Source organism: Myotis daubentonii, chromosome 18 (assembly GCF_963259705.1).
Source record: "Myotis daubentonii chromosome 18, mMyoDau2.1, whole genome shotgun sequence".
Taxonomy (NCBI): domain Eukaryota; kingdom Metazoa; phylum Chordata; class Mammalia; order Chiroptera; family Vespertilionidae; genus Myotis; species Myotis daubentonii.
In genome coordinates this window covers 8490625-8512993 of record NC_081857.1, presented here as the reverse complement: position 1 = coordinate 8512993, position 22369 = coordinate 8490625, and the positions used below count along the sequence as shown (strand labels likewise).

Here is a 22369-nt window from a genome sequence, read left to right as displayed (position 1 = left end):
CGTCTGGCACTCCCAGGAGACCAGCAGCAACAGGTTTTACTCAGTTGCTTGGCGCCCCCTAGGGTATAGCCTGGGTACTAAGTGCAAAAGAAGCCAACTGTATACAAGATGAATTTCGTACTTTTCCAAAGGGAAACACAGATGCCAGCTCTTCCCCTACACACTCCAAACCCAGGCAGGAGCCTGAGCACTCCTTGGTCTCTGTTCTTTTATGTACAGTCCATGCTGTGCTGAGGAGTAGAAGGCACTGAACTCGACCTGAAGGCAGGGAGGTGGGGGGAGAGGGGACCCTATAAGTCAGGTGGGATATGAGATGCTCCAGGGGGCCAGCCTGTGGAGGGACAGTGCCCCTGGGAGGAGCCAGGGGAAGGGAGCCTGTGACTTTCAACAGCCATTTGTGTGTGTGTGTGTGTGTGTGTGTGTGTGTGTGTGTGTGTGTGAGTGTGTGTGAGTGTGGGTGTGTGTGGAGAGTTAATGATTTACCGGAGGCTCCTTTCACAACTTACCAAGGGTCAGCTTCCCTTGAGCATGTACAAGCTTGGATCTCGGTACTCCTCGCCCCGGCCAGCTTGAACCCAGGGGGCCCCCCAGGCAGCCTGCGGCATGATCTCCATCACCGAATGGCAGAGTGAGTGTGGGGGGCCCTGCTGTGGGGGGCTGGGCTGGAGCGGGGTGTCTAGGCGAGGTGGGGGCCGAGGTGCCCCTCGCAGCTGGGATCTCTCTGTGGGAAGTCTGTGAGGTGACCTCTGGAGCCAGTGGCCCGGAGCTGCTGTGTTGGCATCTTCCACGCAGCAGGACCATGGCCAGGTGTGGCTCCTCGGCTGCCAGGGGCTGGGGAGTGGCTCCAGGCCCCCAGGAAGCCAAAGGCTGGTGTTGGGGGAGCTGGTAGGTTCACACTCCAGCTGGTGCCTTTCCACTCGGGGCCCTTAAACCTGGGGTGCTGCAAAGGTGGACTCAGGAGGCCGTTGCCCATTCAAACTCTCCTGGGGCCCCTATGGCCCTGGGTCCCTTCCTACCAGAAAATAAACTCAACGCCGCTCCCCAAACCCCCATATCCTCACTCCTAAACCATCTCTCCCTCTCTTTGGAGTGAGCAGTGGAGTAGTCTGCGGGTCTGGGAGGCGAGGGAACTGGTTCCGTGAGTTTCATTCGGGGGAGTTACTTAAAGCCTCTGATCCCCGGTGTCTCATCTGTGACCTGGAGGTAGCACTCATTCATTCACGGAGCAGATGTGTCTCTTGTGCCACGCACTGTGCTGGGCATAGAGTACACAACAGTGGGTGAGCATACTTTCCCCCACTCACAGGCTAGAGTGGGGGAGCAGGAGCTGCTAGAGGAGGCAAGGTGGCAGCAGCGACCTGGTGGGTAGGGACTGATGCTGGGTCTGTTTTGAGGAAACTGCTGAAAGGATTCGCTGATGGGTTGGATGCAGAGTGTGAAACAAAAAAGTCAGGAATATTTTAACCTGAGCAACTAGAAGGTGTGAGTAGGGGGGAGCGGGCATGTTGAGTCTGATGGGCTGGCATTAGGCATCCAGGTGAGATGTCAAGTGGGTAGCCAGGTATATGAGTCTGGGACAGAGAGGGGAATTCTGGAGCTGCCCACATATAGATGACATTTAAAGGTACAGGACTCCGTGAGATCGTCTGGGCAGTTTCCCAGCCTCCCCACCACTGACATTTGGGGGCAGGGCAAGTCTTTCTTGTGGGCTCTGCTCTGGGCATTGTAGGATGCTAGCAGCATCTCTGGCCTCTACACACTGGATGCCAGGATTACACTCACATTCCCAGTTGTGACCATCAAAACTGTCTCCAGCCTGGCCGGATGGCTCTGGTGGCTGGGCATAGTCCTGCTGCGGGTTCAGTTCCCAGTCAGGGCACATATGTAGGTTGCAGGTTCGACTTCCGGTTGGGGCGTGTACAGAAGGCAGCTGATCAATGTCTCTCTCTCTCTCTCTCTCTCTCAAATCAGTGGAAACATAGCCTCAGGTGTGGATTAAAAAAAAAAGTCCCCAGACATTCCCAATGTCCTCTGAGAAACAAAACCGCCCCTCCCAGTGGAGAACAACTGGCCTTCATATTTCTAAAACTATAGAGAGAAGAGGGCTGAGCCCAGTGGCAAGCCAACATTTTATTAAACCAAAATGTGCTAAGTTTTATGAAGAACGTGCTGAATTTTAAGAAAGAAAGCCATGAGGGAACCAGATTGAGGTCGGGAATGGAGAGCGGAACAGGCCTCCCTGAGGAGCTGGCATTGGCGTTGAGACCTGAAGGATGAGTACCAGTGGGAGGAAACTGTGTGGACGCAGGCCCGGCGGCGGGAGGCTCGTCCTGGGAACCAGGTGTGGTTGGAGTGTGGCGGGCGAGGGGGCAGGGGCAGGAGATGAAGCTGGACCAGCAGTCCTGGGCCACTCCATGCAGGGCCGTGAGCCAAGGAAATGGGTGTTTCGTCTCAGCCCAGGGGGAAGCGGGGAATAGGATTGGATGGTATGTTCTCCAAGATCCCTGACCGCCGTGTGGAGGAGGGACATGAGGGAGGCAGGAGTGAAGCAGAGACTAGCGGGAGAATGTTGGCGGGTCCAGAACAGACATGAGGGTGGCTTGGAATTCGGTAGTAAGAGCGGAGAGAAACAGCCTGGCTGGCGTGGCTGGGTTGGTTGGGTGTCATTCTGTGCACCAAACGTCAGGTCACCAGTTCAATTCCCGGTCAGGCAACCAATCGATGATGTTTCTCTATCATTAATGTTTCTATCTCTCTATTCCTCTCCCTTCATCTCTCTCTCTCTCTCTCTCAATAAAAACTCTAAAAAAGGGAGTAGTGACTGAGAGCGTAGTGAGGAGACTCAGTGGTGGCTGCAAGCTGTCCATTGGGGGGTGGTGACAGTTGTATTCATTTGAGGAAAACCAAGAGAGGTGCGAGTTTATGGAAAGAAAATCAATAGCTCAGTGTGGACCCTGTTGAGTCCAACAGGCCTTGAAGAGAGAGAACCACGCAGATTTACTACGTAGGCAGCTGAACATGAGTTTGGAAGCTCAAACTCATTATTTATTTATTTACTTGGGCTAAATAAATAATAATACATGTAATATATATAGGAAAGGCCAATATCAACATTGTCAGCACACAAGTGATATTTCCAGACATGGGAATATGCGAGAAAAGAGAATGAGACGTGAACTTGAGCCAAAGCCCTGAGCCATTAGAATCCCAAGAGGAAGAGAGCGAAGTGGGAGGAGCTGGCCAAGGAGCCTGGGGAAGCGTGGTCAGACAGCGGGATGAAAACCAGCAGCAGGCCACCATGGGATCAGCAGAAAGGCCACTTCAAGAAGGGAGTAGCCAGCTGCTAAGGTGAGGACTGATCCCTGCCCGTTGGATTTGGGAACCCGGACATCACAGGTGGCCAAAGCCAGAACAATTTCTCTGGAGGAGGCCTGGGGGTGGGTGGGGGTGGCGGTGGATGGGCTGGGTTGATGAAAAGCACTTTTTCTGGAGCCAGATGCCAGGCTACTGGGATCAAACCCTGGTCTGCCAGCGGCTGGGCGCCCCTGGGCCAGTGACGTCATCTCTGAGTGTTTCCGTTCTGTGTGTGAAGTGTGGCTAACCGCGTCCCTACCTCAGAGGCAGCTGTGAAAATTAGATGCGTTCACAAGACTTAAAGTGCTTGGACTGTGCCTGGCACCGTGCGCTGGTTAGCGTGAGTGGTTGTTACTGTTCATCACTATTGGTCACTTTGAGCAGTGAAGGAGGCTCTTTCTCTCCCCATTTTCCCCTTCCTCTTCCTGAACAATTCCGTCCTAAAGCCGTTAGGTAGAAAGGAGGTGGTGCCCAGAGCAGGTGTCAGAACCCTCGCCAGGTGGAAGGAGGCTCACCTGAGGTTGGCCTGGTGCCAAGGCAGCATCAGGTAGGGAGTGGAGAGGAACTGAAGAGTGGAGGACCCTGGCAGACACCACCTCAATCATGGGGTCAGAGAAACATCATCTGCCCTGGCCAGTGTGGCTCCATTGGTTGAGCATCATCCTAGGCACCAAAAGGTTGCCGGTTCGATTCCCGCGGTCAGGGCACATGCCCAGGTTGTTGCGTACAGGAGGGCAATGGATCCGTGTTGTTTGCTCACATTGATGTTTCGCTCTCTCCCTTCCTCTCTCTCCAAAAAATCAATAAAAACATGTTAAAAAAAGAAAAGAAATAAGAAACATCATCAGTAACAGGCCACATTGAGAAGAACACAGCATCCCATCTTGTTGATATTTCTGCAGAACCAATACCAGATAACTGACCCAAATCTTCAAAAGTGTCAACGTCATGTCAATGTCATGTTCTATTCCAGACATGACAGACATAAAACCAAATGCCACATGTGGCTCCGAACTGGATCCTTTAGTTAAAAATGCTAACAACTGATGAAAGGTAAAAGTGGCCTCACTTTAGGGGGTAGCAATGTGCCCCTGTTAATGCCTTGGCTCTGACAGTTGTATCCTGGTAAAGGAAAACCACACGGAAGTCTCCAGGGGTGATGAGAGAGCCCGTGGCAGCTACTCTCAGATGATACAGGGGGAAAATGTTGTTGTATTGTACTTGCAATTTTTCAGTACCTTTTTGAATGTTGAGAGAGAGAGAGAGGGTGAGAGAGAGAGAGAGGAGTGAGAAATGAATGGTGTTCCCCGGCTCCCAGCCTTGGGCCAGAAGGACCTTCCACCTGCTTCAGGGGACACCACTTCCCTTCCAGGAGCAGCAAGGACCTTGCCCTGGGCGTCAGTGAGTGCGAGCTACTGGGCGGGGGTGGGGGCAGCCCAGCTTGTCTGCAACCTTGCAGGCCGTGGGCTCCTCTTGGCAGCCGCTCTGGAGCTGCAGGTTGGGGTGGTTGCTGAAGAGGGCAGCCATGCCCTAGCTGGTTTAGCTCAGTGGCTAGAGCATCAGCCCGTGGACCAAGGGGTCCTGGGAGCGATTCCAGTCAAGGGCATGTACTTCAGTTGCAGGCTCGATCTCTGGCCCTGGTCGGGGCGTGTGTGGGAGGCAACCAATTGATGTGTCTCTCTCACATCGATGTTTCTCTCTCTCTGTCTCTTGCCCTCCCTTCCACTCTCTCCAAAATTCAATGGAAAAATATCCGCAGATGAGGATTAAGGCAGGCATCAGCCTGCCACGACAGGGACACCTGAAGCTGATCTATCTCTGGGGGCTGGGTGGTCCCTGCTTCTCATTAGGACTCAGTGGTTCTCAACCTTCCTAATGCCGCGGCCCTTTAATACAGTTCCTCATGTTGTGGTGACCCCCAACCCTAAAATTATTTTCGTTGCTACTTCATAACTGTAATGTTGCTCCTGTCATGAATCGTCATGTAAATATCTGATCTGCAGGATGTAGTTTCAGTGTTCGCGACCCACAGGTTGAGAACCGCGGCTAGGGGATGCCCTGGAGAGCCAGGCCTCCCTGAAGTTGCGGGAGCCGCCCCTGGTCCTTTCCTCCAGCAGGGGGCGCGCTGCCCCTCTGTCTGGATCCCGTAGGGCTGCGGACACTTCTGTCACTCCTGGTGGCATGCCCCCCACAGCCCCGCCCTCGGCCATGCTCGTGTCCCCAGAACTTCAGGAGCGACCCCAGATGGTAACTGGGCTGAAATTGCTAAGCGGCTGCAGGAGAGACGGAGGGAGGTCTGAGGCCTGAGCGAGAGAACAGCTTCCGACCTTTTCCATGAGGTTTGTGTCCGCGGTGCAGTGTCCCCCTGGACACTGGGGGCACCACGCGGCCCGTGGCAGGAGCTGCGGGGTGGCACCGGTCCTTCAGGAATCGCGGGGGACAGGGTAGGAAAGCAATCGCTATGTAAACCAGCACATCGCTGCAGGGGAAGAAAGTGTGATGTGGGAGGAAAGGCAGGGTGTGAATCTGGGAAACTTGGGCGGTTTCCACGGAATGAATAAGAGGCTGTTCTTAGGTGTTTGCAGGATGAACACATGGATGTTTTAACAAAACAAAGGAAAACCTAGGAAAATATTCACATTGTGTTTCCACACCAAATACATCCCCCTGGGGGAGATAGAAGCGAAGGGTGGTTGTCAGAGCCGGAACCAAGGGCGTGTTCTTGTGGCAGGTGTACGCTGAGACCAGATGTTTTTATAACCGGCATGAAAACGTACATGCCTTGGCCGTTAGATAAAAGAACAGGGCTGTGGTCTTCCTACGTAAAACCATCGTGGCAAAGCAGAGGCCCTTCTAGCCCCTCTCGAGGACAGAGCCATCACACACCAGGGAAGGACAGAACACAGCCTTCGCCATGGCCCACGGAGGCTGCCCTGCCCGGTGTCCCGGGCCCTCAGAGGTGGGATTCAGACAGGCATTGCTGAGAGGGGGCGTAGGAAACAAGCCCAGATAGACCGGGGGCTGTCAGAAGCAGGCGGAACCGGCCATCAGTCCGGCTGGATTCTGGGCAGATGGACGTTCCGCTGACAGATCCGATGGTGGCGCTGGGCCCTAACAGAATCCGGCTCTGCCGAAAGGGAGGCCAGCAAGACTGGCACTTCTCTGGATGGTAAATTGAGGGCGGTTTATCATTTGAACGATAAATCTCATCTCAATCTTTGAAAAAAGATCTTTTGAAGGAGCCCTTTGGAACTGGTCCTAACCCTCTGAGGTCTGTCTGGTTGAGGGTTTGATTCCAAACCTTTGCAATAAAGCAAGTCGTAACCTTTGTGCTGGTGGAGGTCTTGCCTTCAATTTAAAAGAAAAAAATCTATAAAGCTCAGTAAAACAAAGCACAATAAAATGAGGGACGCCTGTACACTGAAAACTACAAATCGTTGCTGAAAATGTTGTAAAAGACACAAATAAATAGAAAGACATCCTGTGTTCATGGATTGGAAGATTTAATATTGTTAAGATGTCAGTACTGCACAAAGCAATCTACAAATTCAATGCCATCTCTATCAAAATCCCAATGGTGTTTTTTGCAGAAATAGAAAAATCAATGTTAAAATTCATTTGGAATCTCAAGGGATAGCGAATAGCCAAATTAATCTTGAAAAGGAAGAACAAAGTTGGAGGTTTCACACGTACTCATTTCAAAACTTATTACAGCCCTGACCAGTGTGCTCAGTGGTTAGAGAGTCGGCCCATGCACTGAAGGGTCTCGGGTTTGACTCCCAGTCAAGGGCAGGTACCTGGGTTGCAGGTTCAATTCCTGGTCCCGGTCAGGGCGTGTGTGGGAATCTCTCTCACTCGATGTTTCTCTCTCTCTCCCTCCCTTCTACTCTCTCTTAAAAAAAACACACACACAATGGAAAAAATATCCTCAGGTGAGGATTAACAACAACAGCAACAAAAAAACCCCACACCTTATCACAAAGCTCCAATAACCAAAACAGTGTGGGACTGGCATAAAGACAGACAGACAGACAGACCAATGAATATCATAGGAAGCCCAGAAATAAATCCCGACGTAAAGCGCCAAATGATTCTTAACAAGGGCGCCGAGGCCATTCTGTGGGGAAAGGCTGTCTTTTCAACAAATGATGTCAGGAAAACTGAGTATCCACAGGCAAAAGAGTAGTTCATTTTAGCTCAAAGTGAGAGCTAAAACTATAAAACTCTTAGAAGAAAACATAGGCGAAAAGCTTCATGACACTGGATTTGACGATTTCTGGGATATGATACAAACACATAAGCAACTAAAGAAAAATGATACAAATTGAACTGTATCAAAATTAAGAACCTCTGGGCACCAAAGAACGCAATCAGCAGAGTAAAAAAGACAATCTACGAAATGGGAGAAAATATTTGCAAAGTATATATCCGATGAGGGGTTCTATCCAGAATATATAAAGAACTCCTACAACCCAACAACAACTGCCTGGTTCTTAAATGGCAAAGGACTTAAATAGACACGTCTACAAAGAAGGCATACACATGACCAGCAAGCACGTGAGAAGATGCTCACCATCCATCACCAACCATTAGGGAGAGGCAAGCCAAAGCCACCGCACCGTGGTACCGTCTCACACCCACCAAGATGGATGTTGTCAAAAACGAAACAGCCCCGGCCAGGTGCTCCATTGGTTGGAGCGTCGTCCTGTACATCAGAACGGTTGGGGGTTCGATCCCCTGTCGGGGCACGTGAGGGAGGCAGGCGATCAGTGTTTCACATTGATGTTTCTTCCTCTCTCTCTTCCCCTCTCTAAAATCAATAAACATTCCTCGGGTGAGGATTTTTAAAATAATAATAAATAATAAAAGATTAAAAAAACACAAAAATACCAAGTGTTGGTGAGGATGGGAAGACATGAAGCCCTTGTGCCCTGCTGGTGGGAATGTAAGATGGAGCGCCTGCTATGAAACGCGGTATGCTGGTTCCTCAAAAAATTAAAAATAGCCCTAACCGGTTTGGCTCAGTGGATAAAGCGTCGGCCTGCGGACTCAAGGGTTCCGGGTTCGATTCCGGTCAAGGGCATGTACCTGGGTTGCGGGCACATACCCAGTAGGGCGTGTGCAGGAGGCAGCTGATTGATGTTTCTCTCTCATCGATGTTTCTAACTCTCTATCTCTCTCCCTTCCTCTCTGTAAAAAATCAATAAAATATATTTTTTTAAAAAAAATTAAAAATAGAACTACCACTTGCTCCTCAATCCCACCGGTGGGTACATAGCCAAAGTATTGACAGCAGAGTCTCGAAGAGATATTGGTTCCCCCGTGTTCATAGAAGCTTATTCACAACGGCGGGACGGTAGAAGCAACCCACATGTCCATCCGCAGATGAGGAGACAAACAAAATGTAGTATGTGCATCCAGTGGAATATTCCTTCAAAGGTAAGGAAATTCTGACTGACACACGCTACAGCACGGATGACCCTTGGGGACATCGTGTTACGGGAGATAAGCCGGTCGCAAAATGGCAAATGCTGTGTGACCCCACTTCTCTGAGGTCCCCAGAGCAGGGACAGAAAGTAGTGTGGCCGGTCCAGCGGCCGTGGGTGGAGGAATGAGCAGTTAGTGTTCGATGGGTACAGAGTTTCAGTTTTGTCAGATGAGTTTGGATGGGAGATGGGTGGGGCGATGGTACCACAACAATGAGAATGTACAGAATACCGCTGAGCCGGACACTTACAAATTGTCAAGATGGTACATGTTATGTGTATTCTATCACGACTTAAAGTAAAATTTCAAGTTAGTTCCATTTAAAAATAAAACAATACAATGAATTATCACTTGCTGACTCTCACAATGGCAAAGATAAGTAAAATGAACAATTCTGTGCTACGCGTAGGGTTTAAGAAAAAAAGGAACTTCATATCCGGTTATTGCTACAACTCTTCCTGAGGGGAGCGATCTGAAATATGTATCAAAGTGTCCAAAATGCAGCCCTTGACCCAACAAGGGCCTTAAGGTCCTGCATATGGGTGCTGTCCGCGCTGGCTCTGAGCAAACTCCTGCAGCTGCAAGGAGCGACGCCCTGAGACGCACTGCCACCAGGGGGCGCTGCCACGCGGGCCCAGCCTTGGGCAGGACGCCGGCCACTGTGGCCGCCACCAGAGCCTCAGGGATGGGTGGTGGGGCCCAGAGGCAGCCGCTGCAGGAGGGAGGGAGGAGAGGGAGCGGGTGCCGGCGGGGGTGTGGACTCCAGGAGGACAGATGAGCACACTACCGATTGATGACTTCTGTTTTTCCAAACCAGGGTGACAGGTGTTCACCGGGAAGGCGGGGCAGGGGCAGTTAGGGGAGGAACGAGGCAGGAGGGCCAGCCTCTTGAGAAACAGGCAGGACAGCTGGTGGTTCCCGGCCCTTTGGGGCTGGTGGCCATGAGCTGCCAGTTGTCCCTTGGCTGAGTGTGGCGTGGGCATCGGCAGCTCCCAACCGCACGTGGGGGGGCTGCAGCCACGCAGAGGGCTGTTTGGAGGACAATGCCGGGAAGCGCAGGACTGCACGGCCGTTTCCAGGAGCTCAATGTACTTTCGAGCTCATTCTTCCTTTCCCATCCATCCCATCATTCCCGGAGCACAGAGCTCCCCCGAGGGCACCTGTCCAGGGGTCGCCGGGAAACTCCAGGCCCGCCTCTCCCGAGCCCCGCCCACCACGGCCTCCTTGCCTGTTGCAGAGATTGGCGTGGGCATCACCGGCTTCGGAGCTTTCTTCATCCTCCTTGGGGTGCTCCTGTACTTTGATTCCGTGCTCCTGGCCTTCGGAAACGTGAGTGCCCCGCCCTGCGGACCCTCCCAACCTCCCTGAGGTCTCTACTGCTGGGGTCAGCCCTAAGCTCCTTCCCGTGCGGCCGTCCAGGGTCCGGTGCCAGCAGCCTGGGCCGGCAGGGTGGCTGGGGATGGACAGCAGGCCCCGCTGTGCAGAGTCCGAGGACCTGGATTCTCACGCCAGCTCCGGGTGAGGCCGGGAGGGGTGAGACACTGTCCCTCCACTGGACTCCCACCAGCTAGGGGCGGGGGTGTCCCACGAACACACACGCCTGGGGACGGAGGCAGAGGTGCGGCAAAGTCACCATGAGACAAGCACATTCCATCTGAACGGGTGCTGGGGGGGAGGGGGGGGGAGAGCGTACCCAGCTGGGGAGGATGAGAAGGGGTTTGGGAAGGAAAGTGTGTGGGGTTGGAGAAAGCGCTCTCAGGTGGACGGAACATGCTGGAAGGAATTGGACAGGAGCCTGGGCACTCTTCGGGGATCATTAGGAGCCACACTGAAGGCGTGGCAGGGCCAGATGCCGGAGGGACCGGAGTGCCATCCCACGGGCAGCGGAGCCCTGCCGGTCCCTCACGGCTTTGGGTACGGCCGCCTAGCCCTAACCTATGCGGGCCTGGTGTTCCCCTTCCGACCGGGGAGAGAATCTCACTGCCTGTCCCACCTTCGCCGGGAGGGGTGATGAGAAATGCAGTAGATACGAAGCACTGGTTGGAACCCAAGAAAGTGGTTGAATTGGGTGAGAAATTAGAGAACGCCCAGTTCCCCTTGTGCAGCCCCTGCCTCTGGGCAGTTTGGTTTCCAAACAGCTCAGATTCCTCAAGGCTCCGTAATTTTGCTACAAGGCTGGGTCACCCTCTGAAACCGACCCTCCTTGTAGAGTTAGCAAGTCCTGCCCCATGCGTGATGGCCGCTCCAGGCCTGACCGCTGGCCCCCAGGGAGTGGGGGAGGCTGGCCCCTGGCTCTGAGGGGGAAGGCTGACCCCTGGCTCCGAGGGGGGAGGCTGGCCCTTAGCTCCAAGGGGCGGGGCTGCCTGAACTCACGCTCCTCTTCCTCCCCCGCCAGCTGCTGTTCCTGACCGGCCTGACCCTCATCATCGGCCTGAGGAAGACGCTCTCCTTCTTCTTCCAGAGGCACAAGCTCAAGGGGACCAGCTTCTTCCTGGGGGGTGTGGCCATTGTGCTCCTGCGCTGGCCCCTCCTGGGCATGTTTCTAGAAACCTATGGATTCTTTAGTCTCTTCCGGTGAGTGCAGATCCCGTTCCCCCCAATGGGCCCCCGGGCCTCTGAGTGGCTGAGAGCAGCCCACCAGGTGTGGGTGGCGCAGCCGGGAGGTGTGCAGAAGCTGGACCTGCCCTGCAAGAGATGGGAGCCATGGAAGGATAGGAAATGGGGAGGAGGCCCGGGCCAGTTTGGCTCAGTGTATAGAGTGTCAGCCTGCGGACTGAAGGGTCCTGGGTTCGATTCCAGTCAAGGGCACATGCTGGGGCGGCAGGCTTAATCCCCAGTAGGGGGCGTGCAGGAGGCAGCCAATCAATGATTCTCTCTCATCATTGATGTTTCCATCTCTCTCTCCCTCTCTGAAATCAATAAAAAAATATATTTTTTAAAAATATATATTTTATTGATTTTTTTACATAGAGGGAGAAGGAGAGTGATAGAGAGTTAGAAACATCGATGAGAGAGAAACATTGATCAGCTGCCTCTTGTACACTCCCCACTGGGGATGTGCCTGCAACCCAGGTACATGCCCTTGACCGGAATCAAACCCGGGACCCTTTCAGTCCACAGGCCAATGCTCTGTCCACTTAGCCAAGCCGGTCAGGGCAATAAAAATATATTTTAAAAAATTAAAATAAAAACAGGGAGGGGCATGGGACCGACACTTGGAAAGGCCCCTCCAACAGTAGGTTGAAGGATACATTGATGTGACCGGCACACACTGAGCACCTGCTGTGGGCCCAGCACTGTGCCTGTCACCAGGGAGGACACACGGGGCTCACTCTCGAGTTGAATGACCGCGGGGGGAGGAAGGGCAGTGAGCTGACGTTTGCGAGGCCCCAGACATGCGCCATCATAACCTCACTTTGTCTCCTCCACCGCCCGTCCTGGGCTGTTCCCTGCAGATGAGGGAGCCAGCACTCAGAGGCTGCCCCTGCCCAGCCCCACAGGCAGTGTGCCAAGGATCTGACCTTGGCCCCCGCACCTCCACCCGCCCCTGGCTCCTGGCTCCACACCCCTCGGCCTGTCGGTGCCAGCTGGGCCTGGTGAAAGGCTGGGCGGGACTCAGTGGAGATGTGGAGCCATTGTCAGGGCCAGAGTGTGTCCCTCCGGAAGCAGGACCTGGGACAGGCCTTGAGGGATGGGCAGGGGCTGAGAGAAGACTGGAGGGCACTGGGCGGGGAGGAAAGGGTCTTGGGGAAGGTGGGCTGGCAGGACAGACACCCCGTGTCCCTGTGACGCTGTGGAGAGAGCAGGGGTGGGATAGGGGTGACGGGGGCTAGAAGAATCATGGTCCATGGAATCATGGGAAGGGGCGGGTCAGGAGCCCCAGCATTCCCACAGGAACCCTCATTTGCTCAGTGGCCTTGAAAGCACCCTGATCAGCCTGGATGCCCCGACCTCACAAAGGTCATGTAGCGTGGCCTCGAGAAATAAATTTTCTCCCACATGTTCTGCCACCCACCCATGTAGCTGATATTCGGTCATTTGCTCAGAGTCAAATATATAAGAGGCACCTGCTCTGTGCCCAGCGTGTGGCTGGGTCTGGGGACACGTGTTAGACAGGGAGGCGCCTCCTGAGGACTCGCAGGGCGTAGGGAAGACAAATGCCTGACAACCGGCATTCAGACCGCTTACCGAGAGCTGGGGACTGTGAGCAGGGCCACTGCAGACTCAGTCGTTCAAACCCAGAGTCACCTGGACAAAGACACCTCCCAGCAGCATTGCGGGGGACTCGGAGCGGTGAGAGACCTCGGGGGGGCCGGGGGACCGCAGGAATTTCCGCCCAAGAAAAGGAAAAATTCAGGCAGAATTCAAATGTCTGATCGCGTGCCCGCTCCGCTCCACACAGGGCTCCCTTCCCAGGTCAGCCTGGGTGCCTCCAAGCCCCCTGTCTCCCCAGCCAGGCCCCGTAGGGTGAGAGCAGGAGGAGGCTGAGGCGGGAGGGAGAGCAGACACGGGCACAGCCCCTACCACCGGCCCTGCCTGGAGCCCAGGGGACCTGCAGCAGGCGGTGACGCCCAGTCTGGGGAGAGGACAGCGACAATAATACAACAAGCATTTCCTGAGCATTTCTTCGTGTAAGGCCCTCGGACATAGGTATTATTATCAACCCCGTTTTACAGCGGAAAACAGACCCAGAGAAAGTGAGGAGCCTGCCCTGAGCTCGCACAGTGCTAGCGAGTGGCAGGGCCAAGATCGGCTCAAAAGGAACCTGACCCAGGGACTTGGTTCTTTTCCTTTTTAATATTTTTTTATTGACTTTAGAGAGGAAGGGAAAGGGAGAGAGAGAGAGAAACATCCACAATGAGACAGAATCATTGCTTGGCTGCCTCCTGCATTTCCCACACTGGGATTAAGCCCCCAACCCAGGCATGTGCCCTGACTGGGAATCGAACCATGACCTCCTCAACCCTCAACCACTGAGCCACACCAGCTGTGCTGGGACTTCATTCTTAACGATTCCACTTGGCTGCCTCTAAAACACTGGGGGGCTGGAGGCGGGGACCAAGCCTGCCCCCAGTGCTAGAGGCCCACTCCCTTGGGAGCCAAAGTTGGAGCCTGTCTGTGGACCTCAGTCTTGCTACCCTCTACCACCTCCCGCCCCCGCCCAGGCCATCACTGACCCCTCCCTCCCCCCTCTGTTCCTAGGGGCTTTTTCCCTGTGGCCTTTGGCTTCCTGGGCAATGCCTTTAACATCCCCTTCCTGAGTGAGGTAAGTGCCTCGTGCATGTGGCTTAGTGGTGGGCCCCGGGGGTGGCGGGAGCACACGGAGTGGGGAAAACTGCTGCCCCAGGTACAGCGGACCTGCCCCATCTCCCCCTGCACTCCCTTCCCCAGGCTGGCCTGCCTCCGCTCTCTTCCCCACCCTGCTCCTTCTCCATTTGACAAAGGCCCTTGAGCAGCTGTGCCTAAGGCAGTGATCGGCAAACTGTGGCTCTCGAGCCACATGCGGCTCTTTGGCCCCTTGAGTGTGGCCACGAAGTTTCAATCGCACTGTACGTGTGCGCCCGCATGTGGTATTTTGTGGAAGAGCCACACTCAAGGAGCCGCAGTTTGCCGACCACTGGCGTAAGGAATAGGGATAGAGGAAGGAATGGGGATAAGGGAAGGAATGAGGATAGAGGAGGGATGGAGATGGAGGAGGGAAGGGGATGGGGATGGAGGATGGTGGCTGTTAACAGCTCTTGATTATAGCCAAAGAAACAGACACTGAGAGAGTCTAGGGGACCCAGCCACAAAGTGCCAGAGCTTTCTGGGGAGCTGGCTGAGTCTGGGCCCCGGACTTGGAGAGGATGTGTGACAGCTAACGACAGCAGGGAAAGCTGTGGAAGATTCTGTCCTCTCCTTGGGCAGGCGTGGGCAGTGGTCCCCAGTGCACCCCCCGCCCACCCCCCCCACCCCCCCCCCCACACTCCTCACTCTTTCTCGGAAGCATCTGACACAATATGGGCTCTCTGAGAAGCCCAGCGAGGCCCTTCAGCCAGCTCCCTGCCTGCCCGCCAGCTGGGCACATCCCTGCAACCCCCTCTCCCTGTCTGCGCTTGGCACAGCTCCCACCTCAAGGCCAGCTCCCTAATAACCCTGATATTGAGTCTGCTCTCCACTCTTTGTCTGGAGTAATGATTCTCGGTTCCCACAGCTGTACCGGAGGTTTCAAGGCAGCAGCTCAATGGTCTGAGCAGCAGAGATGAGCTCCTTGAACTTGGATCGTTGGTTGAGGGTGCTGGAAAGGAAATGGGGCCACCCTCTCCGGCCCCCCTCCTGCACTGACTCACCTACCCCGCACACCCGGGCCTCTCCGAGTCCAGGAGGAAGGATGGCTCCAAGTGACTGACCTCGGATTCCCAAGCCAGCGCCAGAGGCCGTGGCATTGCTGGGAGCAGAGCTCCAGGGCCCCACAGAGCTCGGGCTGGGGCTGGGACCACACCCCGCTCTGTAGGGGAGAAAAAGCAAAGATTAAATCCCACGCTGTGTGTGTCTGACACTCGAAGTCAGTGTCTCGGGCCTGTTAAGTCATCTCCTGACTCGGGGCATCTCAATCTACACAGCGAAGGGCAGGCCTGCTCTCAGCGGCTCATTTTCATCCTGATGAGGGACAATGTGTGTGCAAGCCCCTTTCGCAGAAGGCATTAGACAAGTGACAGGTAGAAATCCTGGCCTGGCAGGAAGTGCTTCTCAGCCGTAGGTGGATGTCTGCTCCGGACACCCCCCAGGCGGAGCCTGTGCTGGGAGAGCTTCCTGTCTGCGGGTAGAGACAGCCTCCGCCTTCGGAGAGCCTAGTCTGACAGAAGGAAGAGGCTCTGTCCCAGGAGCCCCTGGCCCAAGGGTAAAGACCATGACTGCAGTCCCAAGGATGAGACCAGAGTTCCCCGCAATGTACATATAGGGTGCCCCCCACAATGTGTACACACTTGAGCAGCTGGTAGCCGTCAATGCAAATGAACTGTATTTTAACAAACACTGCCTTCGTGGTTACTCACAGTGTGTGTACCCATTTGTGGGGACACCTGCACTTGGTAAATGTCTTTGCGGGCCCTCTGTGTCTGTACTGAGCATTAAAGTGGGTGCTGAGGGGGCCAAGGGAGGGGGGTCTGTCCCTGCTTCCACGGGGGAGCACAGCAGTTACAAATGCCATCATCACGATCCCAAGCCCCGAAGGCGGGTCCTGAGAGCAGCGCTTTCTGATTCGCTGTTGCCTGATAGTCACTTCTCACCTCCCCATAGCACTTCCCAGGCCTGGCCATCTTAGAGCGACCATGTGTTCTGCGCCCTTAGCTGCCTACAGGTGTTACCCACCTGACAGAGTTAAATCCATCCCAGAACCCTGAGCTGAGCGAGTGCTCAGTCACTGTTTGGGGAAAGAAGGAAGGGAGGGAGGGAGGGGAAATGAAGGACCCCCCTCCCTGTGCCCAGTTGCAGATTACAGCCCAGGAGGGAACCCCAAGGCCAGCTGGCAGATCTGGGAGCACTCGGGGAACAGGAACCCCTGGTGCCACTGTGCCCGTCTCCCGCCCTCCTGCCTTCCATGCTGCCCACTCCACGCTGGGCGTGCCACCCTGGGCGTGCGTGTGGCTCTTGTCTGGAGGGGGAACTCTTCATGCTGACCCCCCACACACGCCTCCTCACACAGGCCACTTCCACCGTGATCAGCGCACAGGGTCTCCTGGTGAGCGGGTCTGGGAGGAGCAGGAGGAGGATGGGAGAGGGAATCAGAAGGCCGGCCTTGGAGGCTCTGGAGGGGGCGGGGGAGGCTGATTCTAGTCGTGACTGCCAGGGGGCGGGAGGCAGCAGTCTGCTCTCTAGGGGGGTCTGCGGGGGAGGGAGAGGGAGACAAGGGGTCCAGTGCCTGGAAGACGTCACCTGGCTTGATAAAAGGGGTGGGGATGTGGTCAGGGTGCCGGCAAGAGCGAGCCCAGCTCCCCTCCCCGCTGGTGTTCACCCACCAGACACCCTGCGGAGCTCCCACCCACCCGGACCCAGGACACGGAGCCAGGTAGGTGCGCTGGGCATCCACGCTGGGGGAAGGGGTCTGCCCGGGCTCAGGGAACAGGAACTCAGTTCCAAGACTGACTGACTGATGTGCCCGGGCCGGCCGGGGAAGTGGGGCTGAGGGGCCAGATTATGGGTGGATGCCTTGATTGGCCCTTTATTTGTGAGGCCCGGACCCTCTCAAGGACTCCTCTTTGGGCAGGAATGGTTGCAATTCATTGTAATTACTGTGTGAACTATGTGGCTGGGATTGGGGGCCACGGGAGCATTTAGGGGGAAGCTGGGGAGCCCCTCAGGGCGCATGGGCTCAACAGGGCTCCTCTGAGCTCCTTCTCCAACTTATGGATGGCAAATACAAACCCAGCCAAAGAGCCTCTCGCGCTGCTAGGAAGGTCCCCCCAGGAAGGAAGCCCCCCCACTTCAGAAGCTTCCCAGCCAAGCCTGGGATTTCTGCTACTCGCTAGGCTCAAAAGCGGGTGGGGGAGCCACAAAACGTACCCCCAGAGGCCAGCCGCCGTGGGCCCTTGGAAGCTGATGGTTTTTTTCCAAGCAATTCATTTCATGTGTGTGAAGAGTTGGGCGAAGGGGTGTGTGTGTGTGTGTGTGTGTGTGTGTGTGTGTGTGTGTGTGTGTGAATGAGCAGCAGGAAACGCAGAACTCTCACTTGGCACCAAGGTAAGTGCTGGTAGGAGGCGGTGGGGAGAGGCCAGGGGAGCACACAGCCTGCCCACTCCTCCCTCCCTCCCTCCCTCCCCACCCTGTTCCTGTTCAGGCTCCATCTGAAATGCAAGTCTCCACACATTCCTCATTCCTCTCCATCTTGGACCCTCCCCTCCGGGGTGAAGCCCCTGGTGGCCCTTCCTTAGACTCCCCGCTTTCTCTCTCCCCAGCAGAGCCCCGCTCCTGGCAGGCATCTGCCTGACTCGCTCAGAAACTCAGCTCAGAGGCCACCCCCTGCAGAAACCCGGCTGGACCCTCCAGGCCTGGCTCCCTTAGGCCCCCGAAGACCCCTTTATACTGACACACCTTCAGCCTGTCGTTCACAGTGTTGTCTTTAAGTGGTCTGCTTAGGACTCGGTTTCTTTTCTGAGGACTCCGGTTTCTTGAGATGGGAGTTGAGGGCTTGCAGCAACTCTGTGTCTTAGCACCAGTGCACCCTAGCCCCTGTGTCATAGCACTGTGCACCCTAGCCCCTGTGTCTTAGCACCAGTGCACCCTAGCCCCTGTGTCATAGCACTGTGCACCCTAGCCCCTGTGTCATAGCACTATGCACCCTAGCCCCTAGCCCCTGTGTCATAGCACTGTGCACCCTAGCCCCTGTGTCTTAGCACTGTGCACCCTAGCCCCTAGCCCCTGTGTCATAGCACTGTGCACCCTAGCCCCTGTGTCATAGCACTGTGCACCCTAGCCCCTGTGTCATAGCACTGTGCACCCTAGCCCCTGTGTCTTAGCACCAGTGCACCTAGCAACTAACACAGCACCCAGTCCGTACTCAAGAAATGATTTCCAAAATAACCTGGACCCTGTGCACCCACAGTCTGAAGCCACACAAAAATGGTTTCACACTCGTCTCTCTAATGAATGGATCCTGCATCTACTCCCCGCCCTTTAAGGCAGGTGCAGAAGGCCATGGTCTGGGTTCCACAGAATCAGACTCTGCAAGTGTAAGTGGCCATCTGTGGGGACATTCGCTGGCCAGTCGGACCCAGTGGTCCTGTTTTACAGGTGGAGCACTAAGGCCAGAGATGGGGGGGACTTGCTCCTGTCTCGTGGGGAGGGCGGGCATAGCTGGGGCCAGATCCAAGGACCTCGGATCCCATTTCAGGATTCTTCCCCTCCACGCCATGCGTGGGTCCTGGAGGGAGCAGGAGGGAATGGGGAGTGGGGGGTGAACAGAGGGATTGGTGGGGCCGGTGGGCACACGTGGGCCCCTCACTCCACCCCAGAGTGGCTCGGGGCCTTAGCTCTGGCATCCACACCCTTTTGGCTCCACCTGCAGCTCTACTGCCTCCTCATTAGTTTGTTTTTAATCATGTTTGCTGGACAACCTCCAAGTGTCTGATGACTTTTTCAAAGAGAAATTCGACTTGGGAGCTGGAGGAGATGGGAGGGGGCAGGAGAGGGTAAAGGGAATGAGGCTGGAGTGAGGGTCAGAGTGAGTACACAGCTCCCAACCCAACAGCCAACGTTCTGAGGTCAGTTCCATGCCTACCCCCTCAGAGCCGACAGAACATGAAATGAGGAGACCCGCGACCTGACAAGTCAGGAGAAGGCTTTCCTCCTCCCTGAATGCGAGGCAGTAAGACCACTGAATGGCGGTCTTCGGGCTGTCAAAGGCCACGAGAGAGCAAGACGACTGCCTTCCCTCCTCGTTCATGAAAAAGGGAAAGAATTCCGTTTCTATGGCAGCAGGAGGGAGATGGGCCAGGTTTGAGCAGGCACGTGCTAACAGGGAGACTGGAGCACGGAGAGTCTGGGTTTATGCAGAGCTCAGCATGGAGGGAAGTGCCAGGCTCCAGGGAGAAGGTCTGCACCTCCGTGTCCCCCGTGAGGTGGAACTGCTTGGCCCTCTTCACTTCACCCCTCCCTGCTCACTCCTGCACAGCATCCTCACCCCTCATCTCTCCAACATTCCTCTCGAGCAAACCTGAGATTCTGGCCACTTTCCAACCTGAGCCGTCCTGCCCCTCCCACCAACAGGGATCTGTCCCGCCTTCTCCTCCGGGAAGCCCTCCCTGATGACCCTCGCCTAGAATGAGTTCCGCTCTGACTGTCCTGTGCCAGTGGTGTCAGGCCCATGTCCATGACATGTCTGTTTGGACTCAGCCCTCCAGTGGGGTCTCCAAGGGCAGAGGCTGTCCCCTCCCTTCACACTGGCTCTGCCCCGGCGCCCAGCCCAGACCTGGGCCTGACCTCGTCCCTCCTCCCTCTCTCTGTCTCGGCCTCATGGCACCTCTAGGGCCTGCACTTCTCACCAGGATGAACCTACTGGTTTCTTGGCAGCTGACGCTTTTCCTCTGTGCCATCTCCTTCAGGGACACCTTAGAGAAGGTGGCGCCCGTGGAGAACCCTAGAGCCACAGGTATGCGTGTCTAGGGGAAAGGCTGGTTTCAAAATGAGACTTACCACACTTTTCAGATGATGGGAAGATCTGCTGGGAAGGAATTTACTATGCAAGTTTCTTCCATCAGAGACTCCAGTCCCTTATTGGGGACTTTGGGGCGGGGGGGGGGGTGGGGGAGAGGGAGAACCTAAACAAAAGGACAAATCCTGTCAACCTTATGGGTTAGCTATGGTACCGATGAGCTGGAGAACCTGAGGCCCAAAGATGTGAAGACGCCTCCCAAACACCGCAGAAGGCCAGCAGGTGCGGAGCTCCCTGAGGGGGCGTCTCTGAGCAGCACGAGTCGGGACTTGTGGTGTAACATTGCTTGGTTCAGCTTTCTGGGCAAGTCAGGACCGAGGCTTAGCCTCTCTGGACCGCAGTTCCTCTGGCTACGGGACTCGGAGCATGGAGCGTACCTACACATGCGCTGTCACTGTGGCCCTAAACTATCCCAGCCCCGGGAGAACGCAGCCCCCAGTGTCCTTTGCCGGGAGTGTGCTCCCTCCTGGGGTCAGATGTCCTTTCTGGGTAAAAATAACCTCACCACTGCCCCAGAGGCAGTGAGTTTGTTGGCTGTTTTGGGGGAAAGACTTTAGGTGAGGCCACAAAAGGTCGCCTGAGAAGTGATTCTACTGGTGGGATAGCAGGTGTGATGGGAAGGAAGGCTTCGTCCCTTCCCACCTTAGCCAGGCAGGCCCTGGGACCTCCTAGGCCAGTGGTCGGCAAACTGTGGCTCTTTGGACCCTTGAGTGTGGCTCTTCCTAAGCCTTAGGAGTACCCTAATGAAGTTAATAACAATGTACCTACCTATATGGTTTCAGTTTAAAAAATTTGGCTCTCAAAAGAAATTTCAATCGTTGTACTGTTGATATTTGGCTCTGTTGACTAAGGAGTTTGCCAACCACTGTCCTAGGAAGATGGTCACTAATTCTGGACATGCCCACCTCCTCCAAGGTCCGCCAGGGCCTTGAGGAGTGGGCCCCAAAGCCTAGCAGCGCCCGCCCACTCACACACCAGGCCTCATTCCCACACCTCTCGCCGTGATTAGCTGGAATCACGGTGTACTCAGGGCTAGTTGCACGACTGCAGGTGCAGGGCCTTGTCCACCCTCAGTGTGAAGAGGAGAGGTCACACCCACCTGGGGCGGTGACCCAGCTGAGTTTCTGTTTTCGCGGAGCCCCTTCCTTGCACAGCTTACTTAGGGAGCTACAGTTATTGGGGCTGTGGGGGCACATGGCCTTAGCTCCACTTTCTTGATTTCTGAAGCTACAAGCTTTTCATTCGCTTTTTAACCGTTAACGAACACTTACTGAGGCGTTATTATGTGCGAGGCCCTGATTCAAGCACCCTGAGAGGTGAGAAGAATGAGCAGGGCCCCCACCTGCCCCGAGGACTCCCAGGCCATCTGGGGAGCCGGATGCAGAAACCCAACACAGGACCCAGCCGGGAACCAAGTGGAACCTCCAGCAAACACCTCAGTTCTCTATTTCCAGGCCCCACCCTGTTTGGTTCCTAAAATGAAGTGATTTCACATGAAACGTATTGCAGATAATTCTGGAAAACATTTGAAATCAACGCTATGTTGAAAGAGGGGGGAACCAATGGCCTAACCGCCACGCTCAGACGCTGGTGCTCCCAGCTGCCCTTGAGCTCTGAGCTTCCTGGCGGCCAAGGAACAAAGGGAAAGACTAGGGTGGTCTGCTAGAGGGTGTTGGAGAGGTTCACCTGGCCTCACGCCGTCTCTTTCTGTGGCTTTGTCCTAGGCCAGCAGCTCGACCCCCTGTCTCTGGGGATCGCCAGGGAGCAGAGCGGGCGGTGCGCAGCCCCTGCGAGCGCAGAGGGGTCCAGGCCAGCCCTGGGCCAGCCGAGCAGCCACCGGATCCCTCCCCCGCCGCCGGGAAAGGCGCTGGTGCGGCGGGAGAAGGGCCTGTCTGCCTTCAACTGGAACTCCTTCGGCCTGCGCTATGGCCGGCGGCAGGCAGGCGGGCTGCGCCCCCGGGCGGTGCCCAGGGACCAGGGACGTCCAGCCGCGGACTGACCCGAGCTCTGGGCACGCGGGGCCGGAGCGGGGCCAGGCAATGGGAGGAGGGTGCCTGGGGCTTCTGTCCTGAATCAATAAAGGAAACGCTGCCGACTCATCCGGATGCGATTGATTGGGGGCTAATTTTTGCAACGCGGTTCCCCTTCTCTCCTCAATTGGCTCTTCAGCCGGTTCTAAGCCGGCTTTCCTGTTAGCCAGGGCAGTGCTTTCCAAACTAGAAGCGGGGAGGGGCCACGTTGCTGCCCCCCCACACACCCAGATCAGTGCTTCTAGGACATGTCCGGCTCCATAAGCAGCAGCTCACACCTTCCTGGGTAGGAAGAACGCAAAACTGGTGG

At 55.6% G+C, this 22369-nt stretch overlaps 2 protein-coding genes across 3 annotated transcripts; both read left to right on the top strand.

Annotated features, from left to right (window-relative positions):
• Nucleotides 1-481: 481 nt before the first annotated feature.
• Nucleotides 482-15385, top strand: GOLT1A (golgi transport 1A). Of its 2 annotated transcripts, none has more exons than XM_059673489.1 (5): nt 482-628; nt 10079-10170; nt 11237-11415; nt 14044-14107; nt 15035-15385. In XM_059673489.1, the coding sequence occupies exons 1-5, from the start codon at nt 604-606 to the stop codon at nt 15071-15073; spliced, it is 399 nt and encodes a 132-aa protein (XP_059529472.1). In that variant the 5' UTR covers nt 482-603; the 3' UTR covers nt 15074-15385. The 2 variants fall into 2 exon arrangements, with proteins under 2 accessions (XP_059529472.1, XP_059529473.1); XM_059673490.1 differs by having other exon boundaries at nt 15013-15385.
• Nucleotides 15386-18290: 2905 nt separating this feature from the next.
• Nucleotides 18291-22094, top strand: KISS1 (KiSS-1 metastasis suppressor). The gene is made up of 3 exons (XM_059675014.1): nt 18291-19966; nt 20241-20251; nt 21708-22094. Exons 1-3 carry the CDS (start codon nt 19639-19641, stop codon nt 22026-22028), a joined length of 660 nt encoding a protein of 219 aa, XP_059530997.1. The 5' UTR covers nt 18291-19638; the 3' UTR covers nt 22029-22094.
• Nucleotides 22095-22369: the final 275 nt, after the last annotated feature.